This window comes from Telopea speciosissima, chromosome 11 (assembly GCF_018873765.1).
Source record: "Telopea speciosissima isolate NSW1024214 ecotype Mountain lineage chromosome 11, Tspe_v1, whole genome shotgun sequence".
Taxonomy (NCBI): domain Eukaryota; kingdom Viridiplantae; phylum Streptophyta; class Magnoliopsida; order Proteales; family Proteaceae; genus Telopea; species Telopea speciosissima.
In genome coordinates, this window is record NC_057926.1 from 53,926,130 (window position 1) to 53,939,731 (window position 13,602).

The 13,602-nt window shown below is 41.8% G+C and overlaps 1 protein-coding gene across 3 annotated transcripts in view; it reads right to left on the reverse strand.

Annotated features, from left to right (window-relative positions):
- LOC122644647 (ATP-dependent DNA helicase homolog RECG, chloroplastic) overlaps positions 1 to 13,602 on the reverse strand; it is a 133,882-nt gene that overhangs the window by 102,919 nt on the left and 17,361 nt on the right. For all 3 annotated transcript variants that reach the window (XM_043838034.1, XM_043838036.1, XM_043838035.1), the window contains 2 exons: positions 10,733 to 10,815; positions 10,499 to 10,634 (listed from right to left, as the gene is read on the reverse strand). In XM_043838034.1, the coding sequence (XP_043693969.1) occupies positions 10,499 to 10,634; positions 10,733 to 10,815 (219 nt within the window). The remainder of the gene's footprint in view (positions 1 to 10,498; positions 10,635 to 10,732; positions 10,816 to 13,602) is intronic.

Genomic DNA, 13,602 nt, shown 5'->3' on the forward strand with positions numbered 1-13,602 from the left:
AACGTATTGGCAAGATTTTATTAGCATTGAAACCAAAATTGTGAATGGACAGCTTTACAAGTTCGACACATGTATCACTGTTAGCCCATTTCTTGGATGCGTCATTTACAAAAATCAAAAGCAAAAGCAAAAAAGACCTCCAATCATACAATTGGAAACGACCTTATATTACATCGAGTCTCTATCTACCCTTCCTTTCACTAGACAATCAGCTAAGGCATTAGCTGACCTTGGCCTCCAAAAAGACGAGATGTCCCCCTGGCTACAGCCTACACAAGGCCTTTGCCTTCTGAATTACGTGTGTCAATCCCAAAGCTATCTGTACATCCTTAGAAGCCAATTTAAAACCAAAGCTGAATCTTCCTCCACCACGAGGTCCCTCCACAGCTGAGAGCCAAAATTAGACAGCCTCTACATCAAAGCCTTGTCTTCTGCCATGATAGAATCTCCTAGAACAGTGGGACCAAAAAACGAGTTCCGCGATAGCCATTCCATGACAATCCATATATTATATTTGTAGTTTCTTTCTGCCATTTTTTAGCAAGAAACCTATCAAGATGCTCGATAGAAAATAAACGTCGTAGGGGCTCTTTCCCCTTTTAGATGGACAGGAATAAGCAAGCGTTGACTGTGGAGGGCATCGTAGGTATCAAACCATACCGATTGGCCTGGTGGAAAGAGGGTCTTATAGCCCTTTCTGTTCGGTAGTCGAGCTGATCATAGAGCACTCTCTCCCGATGGTCGAGCTGATCTACGAGCAATTCGTATTCAATGAGATAATAGAACAAATGGCGACGAGAATCGGCTGTATCAATGATTCTCAATAGAGGATCCGGGGGTTTTTGACCAATTGTTCAAGTCCGAAAAAAATCCGTTCGACCCACTAAGATTAACGTATCTACAACTACATCCCCCAGCATCAGTCAAACGGGGGCGTGAATGTAAGATGCCAGCAAAATGATCGGCCTGATAGAGGCTAGGTGAGCCGGGTCAGGAAGGAATAAGCAACGGCCTTAGACAACCAAGCAAGTCCTTCCACAAAGAAGTCCTGAGCGCTAGCTGATCGTAGACCAAAGAAGCAACAGCTCAGCCCCCGACATGCTTTGAGCACCCGGGAAAAGAAGTCCATTACTGAGAAAAATTGCCTCTTTCGGTGTTTTTGTCTATTACGCAGGGCCAAGTGAAATGATAGGATTGAATATCCCCCAGGGTGAGGCCAGAAGCCGGATCAAGGTCGGGTGGTGGGTCAGGGCCTTTTGCGCCATGACAATCTCACTCGAATTACGTCGAAAGCCCTTGTCATACGAGCTTGATATAACTTGAGTTGTTGTTGAGCTGCAAGCCATCGTTCATCAAGAGTTTCGAATTTGCACAGCCGTTAGTTGCGGTCTCGTTGTCCCCAGGATCCCGCAACTTCAACTTATTCCATCAGGAAAAGTTCAAACCCGCGACTTCTAGCGTGACGGACCAGGACTCTAGCCAAGAAATAGTTCCTTTGCACAAGTACGAAAGCGAAGTATTTCCATTGGTCGCCCTCGTTCTGTATATAAGTTCTTTCGAATTTCTCGTATCGTTTTTCGTGGATTAGCATCTCGAGGTCCAATAACAAAGTGTTTCCCAAATGATCTATAAATGAAACACCAATCCCTGCAAATCTTAGGTTGCCTACGTTGCTAGCATCAAAATTTAATTTTACCAAGGAGCTATATAATGCCACTTATCCATATACTATCATTTCCTCGAAAAGTCAAGATCTTACCCCTCTTCCCCACTCCCTCAAGATGTAGTCAAAAGGAATACCCTTGAAACTCTCTAGGTTAGTGTGGACAGATTTAAAATTAGGGAAAGCTTGGATGATCTATTCATCCCAAGCACTCTTTATTTATAAGAGTAATAAAACAGTAAACATCTGTATGGTAGCAATGTGGGACTAAACCACATAATACAAAACTAATAAAATAACAAAGAAAAGAGGTCCAGAATACCCCCACGGTATTCTGGCCATATATCTAACACTCCCCCTCAAGTTGGAGCATATATATCATGCATGCCCAACTTGACTAAGATAGGATGAAACAGCTTGCTACTCAGTCCCTTAGTGAACACATCAGCCAGTTGATCAGTAGACTTCACAAAAGGAACACAAATGAGGCCGGCCTCAAGCTTCTCCTTGATGAAATGTCGGTCAACCTCCACGTGCTTAGTACGATCATGCTGGACAGGGTTATGAGCAATGCTAATGGCTGCTTTATTGTCACAATAAAGCATCATGGGAAGATGGACAGCAACACCGATATCCTCTAATAATCCTCTAAGCCACGAAGTTCACAAATTCCTTGGGCCATCGCACGAAACTCGGCTCAAAGTGGACCTGCCACAACATTTCGCTTCTTGCTACGCCATGTGACAAGGTTCCCACCAACAAAGGAACAGTAACCAGAGATAGATTTCCTATCAGAAGAACCAGCCCAATCGGCATCAGTATAAGCTTCAATCTTAAGGTGACCCGTGGGAGATAGAAGGATGCCCTTTCCTGGAGCAGACTTCAAATACCTCAAAATACGACGGACTGCATCCATATGAGAGGAATAGGGATCATGCATGAACTGGCTCACCAAACTCACAGCAACTACAATGTCAGGTCGTGTGTGAGAAAGGTAGATTAACTTGCCCACTAACCGCTGATAAACACCCTTGTCAACAGGCTCACCTTCTTTCTCCCTAAGTTTTGTAGTAGCTTCCATAAGAGTATCCGAAGGATGATGACCTAGCAGCCCTGTTTCACTAATAGATCAAGGACATATTTCCTTTGAGAAAGAAAGATGCCCTTTGAAGAGCGAGCAACTTCTATCCCTAGAAAATATTTCAGAGGACCAAGATCTTTGACCTCAAACTCACGGCCAAGGAGGAGCTTCAAATCCCTGATAGCATCACCATCATTACCAGTGACCACAATATCATCCACAAAGACTATGAGAAGAGTTACCTTGTCACCAACTCGTCGATAAACAAAGTGTGATCAGCATTACTCGCCTATAACCTGCTGAAATCATAGCCTTGTGAAATCGCCAAACCATGCCCTAGGTGATGTTTCAGCCCATAAAGTGCACGCTGGTCTCACGGACCTTGCCCTTGGTCTGTCATCGAGAAGCCTGGTGGAATGTCCATATATACCTCCTCCTCAAGCTCCCCATGGAGAAAGGCATTCTTTACATCTAACTGTTGAAGATCCCACCCAAGATTTACAAGACAGATAATAGCACCCGGACAGTGTTGAGCTTCGCGCTGGTGCAAAGGTCTCGATAGTCAACTCCATAAGTTTGAGTGAACCCCTTTGCAACCAGGGCGTGCCTTATATCGATCCACGGAACCATCGCTTCTTCGTTTGACCACGAAGACCCATCTACATCCAATCTGGTTTCTTTCCGGAGGAAGAGTCACAAGCTCCCATGTATTATTTTTATGTAGTGCTCTCATTTCTTCCAACATTCTTGCCTTCCACTTTCCATCTGTAGATGCTTCCCGCCAAGTTTTAGGAATCGAAACAGAAGAAAGAGAAGATACAAAAGCACGAAAAGATGGAGAAAGAGAACTATAAGAAACAACACGAGATATGGGATGTAAAGTACAAGTCCTAGTACCTTTGCGGTGAGCAATAGGTAGGTCGAAGAAGAGGGATTACCAGGAGATGGAGGATGGATCCTGGAGCCGCAATTGGATGGGTATTGGTGCTAAAGTGGATGCATGCCCTCGTTGGTTCGCCCCTTGTGTAGGTGAGTATGTTGGAATTGTCAATTCTCTTCGAAATTCACCAATAGTTCTCGGATGAGTCGCTCCCCGAATAGGAACATTAACAACACTATTTTCTAAGGTCTCCCCGTAAAGGATTCCCATTAGGTGAGGGAGGAACATGGAGGAGGTTGGACATCATCCAAAGGAGGTTGGGCATCGTCAAAGGAGGTGGGCAGCGCCGTGGGTGCCGGAAAGGAGGCTAGAGACAGCGAGGAACCTCTAGTGGAGGAATCTCAAAGGGCACATCTTCACTAGAACTCTCCCCTTGAAGAGGTGGTGAAGAATAATAAGAAAGGGTCTCATGGAAAACAACATCCATACTCACCAAGGTACGACGGGAAGGGGGATGGTAACACTTATAACCTTTCTGGGTTGGAGAATAACCCAAGAAAATACAACAGAGCCCACGAGGCTCAAGCTTGCCTGGAGATCTGGTATCCCTAGCATAACACACACACCCAAATACTTTGGGAGGGACAATAAAGGAGGAATGGCCCAGTAAAATATCAGAGGGGGTACGGGAATTAAGAACCCGAGAAGGGAGCCTATTGATGAGATAGGCGGCAGTGAGAACCGCATCCCCCCAATATTGAGAAGGAACATTCCTCGCAAACATCAAAGCCCGGGCCATTTCCAACAAATGGCGGTTTTTTCTTTCTGCCACACCATTCTGGGCAGGGGTATCAACACAACTAGTTTGGGGAATAATGCCATGATCAGCCAAATATTTTTGAAATTGTGATTCAGTAAATTCGGTTCCATTATCACTTCTCAACATTTTGAGAGTAGCTTGGAACTGAGTTTGAATCATCTTATGAAAATGCTGAAAACATGAGAAAACCTGATTTTTAGTGTGCAAAAGATATACCCAAGTGTTCCGAGAATGACAATCAATAAAAGAGACAAACCAGCGATGACCAGAAATAGAGGGCTTGCGACTAGGGCCCCAAACATCAGAATGTACCAAATTAAAACAAGAAGAACTCCTTTTATTGGAAATAGGATAAGTTGAACGTGTCTGTTTGGCCAGAACACAAGCCTCACAAAAAAAGTCATCCTTAGTATGTAGGGTGACCAAACTAGGAAATAAATGAGCTAAAATTCCTAAAGGGGGGTGACCTAACCGAGAGTGCCACTGGTAAAGTGCAGAAGAGACCAAGGAGTTCTGATGCAGCGGAGAAGGCAATGGTGGTGGAGAGAAGCGACCGTCATCAAGCAGGTACAAGCCACCATGCACTTTACCCAATCCAATCGTCTTCCCAGAGTCCAGATCCTGAAACACACAATGAGATGGAAAAAAATGACTTTGCGATTAAGATCACGAGTAATACTACTAATGGAAAGAAGGTTAGTAGTAAAATTAGGAATATGTAAAAGAAGACAAGGAAGAGAGGAAGTGCGTTGATGAGTCCTTTTCCGGATATTGAAGAAAGGGACCCATCACCACTTTGACCTTATCTTTCCTGAAGTGGGAGAATATCGTGAAATAGACTAGAGGAACCGGTCATATGATCGTGGCTCAGAATCTATGATCCAAGGATGGGAAGCCACGAAACACAATGACCTACAAATGGAATACCTAACGGCAAAGTGTGAACCGAAGGAGCGAGGAATTGGCGAGCGATGTAGTAGAGGCAGCAGCGTGAAGTCCCTGAGCATACGTAGGAGGGCTGTAGATCATCCTGGGATAGACCATGTCGATAGTAGGGGTTGTAATGTGATCTCGGTCCCGATGGGCCTTGGTCTTTGTCTTTATCTTTGTCTTGGCAGCCGTTTAGCTTCAAAATCAGCCGGTTTCCCATGAAGTTTCCGGCGACTTCTCTTTGGTGTGATAGGGTTTGTGACGGTGCTCACAAACAACGATCCCTGTAGTAGAATCACCAAGAGAAGCAGTGCCACTAGGTGCGAGAAGGGGTCGGGGCAGCGGCCTTGAGAGCTGATCTATCAGTAATAGGAGGGTGCAACATGGCAGCCCTACGGTTCTCCTCAGATGAAACCAATGCATAAGATTGTTCGAGTGTGGGAAAAGGCTTATGGCCCAACACTTGAACACGAATTGGATCATACTCCACATTCAAGCCAGCCAAAAAATCATAGACCCTGATCTTGTCCACATGCTTCTTATAGGAAGCAATATCAGCAACTTTAGACGGGTGGAAGTCAGAGAAGTGGTCTAATTGCTGCCACAGACTGCGTAGAGTAGCATAGTATTTCGAAACTGAAAGTTCACCTTGAGTGGTATGGAGGACCTTCTACCTAAGTTCATATACCTGGGCATCATTGCCAAGCTGCCCGTAGGTTTCCTTCAAGCAGCCCCAAATCGTGCGGATTGTGTCTAGAAGAAGAAAGTTATCTTTGCAAATCAGTAGTCATTGAACCAATTAAGTAGGACATGAGAACATCATTATTAGCAAGCCACGTCCTGAGCGGGGCCGGGCGATGGGTTGAACACTAGTGCCATTAATATGGTGGTGAGACCACGGCCAGCAATGGCAAAAGAGGCACTGGACCATAAAAGGTAATTCGAGCCATCAAGTTTAATAGGATTTGGTGTGAAGGCTGTGGTAGTCGATCTTGTGGTGACCATCGGTAGGTGGCTGATCCGAAGTAGTGAAGAATCGAGAGAGTCACCCATACCGCCGAAAGAAGTCCAATAATGTCTTCAGTGAAGGCTGAACTAACTCCAAAAATCGAGACAGCAGCGAGTGAAGAGTCCTATATCGATAATGGCGGGGTTTTTGATAAAACCTGAATTGCTGAAATCGATGAGGATAATAAGGAGTCCAAAATTCTGCAGAAAAATGGCTTCAACTGAGGTCAATTAACCCTCTATACTGGAAGAAACAGCCTGCAGAAAAATCAGGAACACTGGGCTGCAACAACTCCAAGATCGATAGGTGTCAGGGTTTTGCAAAAAAACCCTGTGATAGTAGGATCGATCTCAAGGAGGTCTTCAAATCTGTAGATAAGAACTGAAGCAATAAAAAAAGAAATCCTGCTGCAGTTTGTGGTCTTCAAAGGAAGGAGTTAATGCCTTGTAGTTGTTGTAGAAGCAAGCTCCAAAAAAAACTGAAGATCCAATATCGCAGACAGGCTTGGCAGGTCCTTATCGAGCAGAATTATAGTGCATAAAAGAGGTAATGGGGGCAGCAACTGGATCGTATGATCACCTCATCAGTGCTGCCCTATATGGGAATGGAGAACAAGGGAGAAGAAGGAGAGAACTAGAAGAGAAGAAGATCGAAAGAGAGAGGGAGAAGAAAACTGAAATTCGAAGGAGGGGTTTTGTCCCTAACTCGAAATCTGCTCTGATACCATGTGGACAGATTTAAAATTAGGGAAAGCTTGGATGATCTATTCATCCCAAGCACTCTTTATTTATAAGAGTAATAAAACAGTAAACATCTGTATGGTAGCAATGTGGGACTAAACCACATAATACAAAACTAATAAAATAACAAAGAAAAGAGGTCCAGAATACCCCCACGGTATTCTGGCCATATATCTAACAGTTAGTTCCCCAATAGGATGCTCAGAGCATGATAATCTCGCATAGTTTGCTTCCCATCCTACTCACGTCCCTAAAAACTCAACTATTCCTTTCCTGCCACATGCTCCAAAGAATCTCCATAAAGGTGTAAGATGTGGTACAGGGCTACCGTAGGAGAAAGAAGCCAACTTGAACCAGCCACGGTTCTGGTTCTGGTTCTGGTTCTTAACTGAGCCAGCCTCTAGACCAAGTTGTGCAAACCAGCATTAGGTCGCATATGGCTTGGTGGGCCATGAAGCCAGCTTGCATGGGGGAAGATTTGGGAGCTGAGAATATCTTTTAGTAGTTTCTATTTTCTTAGTTTCTAATTCTATGTACTGAGTTACTTCGTGATTAAGATAGATAGTAAGTAGATGTTACTAATTTTGTTCTTTCTATTTTGTATGTAATAGCAATGGATCCTCGACATCCTCTAGAAGGATTCCATCCTAGTCTTTAATCTTTATTCTAGAGTTACCTGGCAGCCAAGTAGCAAGAAAGAGTTTCTATTCTTTTAATCAGTTTATTGATTATTATAAATTGAGGAAATGGGGCACAATAGCCCACGATTTTGGCTTTTGATCAATGGAATGTCTTCTCTTCAGTGGTGATACTGAGAGTAGCCCTTGTGGTGAAACAATTGGCAACCCAAGGTGGTGAATCCTTGGTTCGGGACTGGTGGTGAAGCCTATGGTCATATCCCCTTCTTCTCTTCTTCTTCTATTCCCTTTTCTTTTCTCTTTCTTCCCTTACTGTTCTGCAGGATTCCAGCAACTAATTCTCTCCATCGTGGCCTTCTATTAGGTGACTTCTAAACTTCTTTGTGGGTCTAATTAACAATACTCTATTGTTGCCATTCAAGTTCTCTTTATCTTTCTATTATTTTTAAGGGCTGTTTCATGTCCGTGACAGGGTTATTTAACAGTACATGAGTCTGAAGTTTAGTATGTGATTTAAGAACATCTGAAAACCAACGTAGGCTGAATTTTGGATATGCTATTCCCTTTTCTTACTTGTTATTTTCTGGTTTTCCCTAGTTTCCATTGTCTGTTCACACTTAGTCCTCCCTATCTAGCCATCCAATTGTCTTGATGTTTTGGCCACAGAATACCCTTGTTAAGACCTCCATTCAACTATAATCTTTCTATCTCAGCCCCATCCATTGAGTGGAAGGAGAGTGATAGTATACTTACTTTGCTGCCTATTATTCAGATTTTTGGTTCATTGCGATTAGTAGTGTTTAGTTTTTGCAGCCTAGCTAACCCCATTAGTGTATCGCCATAGTGTCTTCCCTCTTGTACTAAAAGATATAGAGTTCCAAAACCAAGCTAGGTAAAGGATATCAAAAGGAGAAGTACAGAAAATGTCGAACAGCCCCAAGAAGTAGGAGTGTAGGACCACACCTCCTTCGCAAATTCACAATGAATAAAGAAATGACTAATAGATTCCACATCCTTCCTACAAACTTGACACATTTGAGGTTCAAGGGACCTGATGCAGATCATAGATAGAAAGAAGAAAAGGCAATGGTTTGGTTCATCATTGAACAAATTTTTACCCAAATCAGGCCATACGTTGGTGATATTTTGTAATTTTTAATTTTTTTATATGGGAGTTTTAGATAGGATTGGTAGAGTAGAAGATTGAGTCCAGTTTGGATTCCAATTCTGTTTTAGAATAAGTAGGAGTCTTTTTCTTTTCTTATTTATATGCTCATAATCCAACGATTTAGACAGAGAATAATGGAATAAAAGTTTGAGTTGGATTGAACTCCCAGTTGTGGAGTTGGCGCATCCATTGCTTCCTTCTTCCTCTTTTCCTATTCTTGTGTCCATCTCTCTTTTCCCTTTTCTCAGGTGTGACCTATCTTTCTCTTCTTATTCTCCTTCTCCATTCCTTATGAATTTGTTCTTTATTTCTTCCCCGCTGCCATCAAACTATCAGACTGAGAAATCTGTTCAATCTCTCTAGTGTCTCCTCCATTCATCTTCCAAATTGGGGGTTGGAATCAAAAATAACTAACTGGCCGTGAGAGTTTCGACCTGAAACCCTATTCTGTTTTCTCTTAAGGTAAAGACCTGATTTTCTGTTAATTACCAAAAGACCCTCACTTTCTTAAGTCCATTCATATCCTCTCTCTATTTTATTTGAGTTCAAGAAAAGCACTGCACTTCTAAACTTCAATTCAAGTTTGACCCCCTCACTTGTTATTTTACATATAAGGTGCTGGACTGTTACAGAAATTACAGAATTGCCATCAATCCTATTATTTGATTTGTTTGTCACTTGGGTGGGCCCATAAGCAATCCGACCAGGGTTTCCGAACCTCGGATAGCATCAGGCTCTGTTAGGTCCTCTCCTCTGAAACATGTCGCATGCACCAGGCACAAGACAAATCTCCCATGTTAGAATCTTGTACTTTGGTGGAGTTGGGGCTTTCTAAATTAACCTATGTGGAAATGGAGGCTGAACGAAGGGTCTCTCTGTGATCTGCTCTCTTTCCTTCTCCATTGGTGGAGAAGATACATGAAAAAATGATTTTGTTTCAAATCTTTCATTAGGGTTCAGGTCCCACACAAGAATCAATACAAAATCTAGAACAATTACAACATCCTCAACCTCCTCATCCCTCAACTCTCTCTTGAAACCAAAGCCCCACTGGATCCCCCTTTGACTCGGTGCCAATCATTTTAGTTTGTGCTTTCACTTTTCATTAATTTGTTGTGGATTCTGTATTTTTTATGCATGCTTACTTGATCTTGCATTGGAAATATACGCCTTAACAACGTTCACAAAAACCTTTAGTGATCAGGGTTTTTACATTCACACCAAAGAGAAAATTGATCCTTTTCATGACAATATAATGTGAATGTCCAACAACCACAAGTGAATTGAATCAAAGCAGTTCATTACATGGTCATTATAATTTATATGTGCTACAACCACAGTTTAACTGGGATGCTTTTGAAATTTCTTGAGCTTACTCCATATTCACGTGTAAGTACACAACATTGAGTGGGATAACTGTTTGTTACGTTATCCATGCAGATAAAACGTTAGTATGATCATGAAGTCTAACAAATAGGTAACTGTGTAATTGCTAGCCTGATAGGTAGAAGAAAAATCAGAGCAGTTTCACGAAATTGTATCCATGCAAGGATAAATACAACATTCTACCTTATGAGGTAACTTTGACCGATCTGAGGTCCTTGCAGAGCCATAACTGTTAACTTTCTCCAACAGCTTTTTAGTAAACTTGATCCTCGATCGAGAACGCAATTTTGAAAGCATGGAGTACAGAAAATTGCTGAAACTGCAGGCAATGGTATAAGCTAAAAAGTTCAACCACGTTCTTACTTCTTGTGCATCATTCTGGGGACAAAAGTTTATGAAACGCATCAAGCATTCTACCTCATTTTTCTACCATATGCATTCTTGTATCCTTGCTCTGCTTCAAAAGAAATTGCACTTTTCAAGTGTGGCCCATTAAAACACTGGAAAAGAAACATTCAAAAATGTGACAACATAAGACATCTAAGAAAACAAAATCAAACAAATTAACAAAAACATAACAGCATATATAACTAATAGTTGCAACATTGAATTAATGGAAATAAAAACAATAAAAAAAAATCATGATCAGCAGGACATCACAACAAGAACATCAGCTGAATCCATTTTGACAAGAAAAAATAGTAAAATATGACCATATCCAGTTTTTTACCAATAAGCATGAGTTAATCAAAAAAGAACAGTTCTCAGGCAGTCTAGCATCAAAAAGATTAGAAAGAATTTTGCATAACAAACCATCACCACTCACTAGTTGTGGCAATTAATAGAACCCATAATCCATAGAAAGGATGTAGCAATGTGTACAGGGTTCTTTTCTTTCTTCCTTTTTTTTTTAACTTTCGTTGGAACTACAAAATCTAGCATTACATTTCAAGAAACCACATCCAGTAACCTACAATATATGATCTAATAAAGACTTCTGACGCAAGCCAGCAAAACTTGTCAACTCAATAATATCTTCATTGGAGAGAGACCAAAAGAGGTTTATTTATAAGCTTCCGACTTGGCTAGAACCTAAAATATTATGTATCATATTTTGATGCTCATGAACATGGACCTGAACACACACTCTCCCTTTTCCTCCTTTTCTTTTGATTACATGGACACATTCTCTTGAATATAATAAGCTTTTGATTCGTTCAAAAATTAGCAATCATATTCAAGGAAAGTGATGTTGACTGAAGAAAGGACAGTGATGCAGTTAAATCATCTAAAGAGGTTTATTTTATTAGAAATAAGCTTTGGGTTAGGTTATGTAGTTGAGATTTAGGTAATGGATGTAAGGTAAGAAAGAAGAAGAAGATAGAAGAAGAAGAGAAGAGGAAGATGAAGAAATGGAGAGAAAGAGAATTCGGTGGAAAGTTGTGTCTGTTAGAGAATGTCTCTCACACACCTATATTACTTCACTAATGAGAATAGAACAAATTACATACTCCTCCCTAGGGAGGTAAAAGGGAAAAAGAGAATTACAATATAAGGCAACTAGTAAACTAACTAGTCCCTAAAATACCCTTACAACATATAAACTCTAACACTCCCCCTCAAGCTGGAGAATAAATATCATGCATTCCCAGTTTGCATAATAAGGTACCAAACTGGAGAGAAGAAAGCCCTTTGGTAAAGATGTCCGCCAATTGATCACCTGTCTTCACAAAGGAGTGCAAATACAGCCAGAGTCTATTTTCTCCTTGATGAAATGCTGATCCGATGTGCTTAGTTCTATCGTGTTGTACCGGATTGTGAGCAATGCTTATAGCTGCCTTGTTGTCACAATAGAGCCGCATAGGATCATTTGCAGCAAACCCTAACTCTTGAACTAATCGCTTCAGCCATATAAGTTCACAAACTCCATGTGCCATTGCCCTAAATTCTACCTCTGCACTAGATCTAGCTACAACAGGTTGTTTCTTGCTTCTCCATGTAACCAAATTACCACCAACAAATGTGCAATAACCAGAAGTAGATCTTCTGTCTGAGATGGATCCAACCCAATCAGCATCTGTAAAGCTCTCTATCCTCAGGTGATCATGCCTGGCATACAATAGTCCATTCCCTAGGGAGGACTTCAAGTATCTAAGTATACGGTATACAGCATCCAAGTGCCCACTCTTGGGGGCATGCATAAACTGACTCACAACTCCCACTGCATAAGAAATAAATGGGCGAGTCATAGATAGGTAGATGAGTTTCCCCACTAATCTTTGGTACTTCCCTGCATCAACAAGAGGGGAACCACAATCTTCTCCTAGTTTGTGATTTTGCTCAATAGGAGAGCTCGCTGGCTTGCAGCCCAACATCCCTGTCTCTTTCAACAAGTCAAGAACAAACTTCCTTTAACATATGTTGATGCCTTTCTTGGACCGTGACACTTCAATTCCCAAAAAATACCTCAAGGGACCCAAATCTTTAATCTCAAACTGTTGAGCCAAGTAGGACTTTAGTCTAGCTAACTCAACACTGTCATTACTAGTCACAATAATGTCATCAACATAGACTATAAGGGCTGTAATGGTACCATTACCACTCCAGGTAAATAAGGTATGGTCAGCTTGACTTTGAGAGTATCCATTCTTCAGAATAGCCTGCCTGAACCTCTCAAACCATGCTTTTGGAGACTGTTTGAGACCATATAAAGCCTTCTTGAGGAGACACACCTTGCCTTGGTGAAGGTGAAGGGAACTTGAAGCCAGGAGGAGGCTGCATGTATACTTCCTCCTCTAAGTCACCATGGAGGAACGCATTCTTCACATCCAACTGGAATAGGGGCCAATCCCTATTGGCTGCCAATGATAAAAGAACCCGAATAGAATTGTGTTTAGCTACAGGAGCAAATGTCTCCTGATAATCAATCCCATACACTTGACTATAACCTTTGGCTACCAATCTTGCCTTGTACCTCTCAACTGCACCATCAGACCTATACTTGATTGTATAGACCCACCTGCATCCGACTGGGACTCTTCCCCTGGGAAGATCTACTAATTTCCAAGTACCATTCTTCTCAAGAGCCATCATTTCCTCAGACATGGCTTGCTTCCACTTTGGGTCAGACATAGCTTCAATGAGATTCCTGGGAATGGAATCAGAAGAAAGAGCAATAGTGAAAGCAAGACTTATGGGAGAGAGAGCATCATAGGAAACAAACTGGGAAATAGGGTTAGTACAAGCTCTCTTTCCTTTTCTAACAGCAATCGGAAGGTCTAAATCAG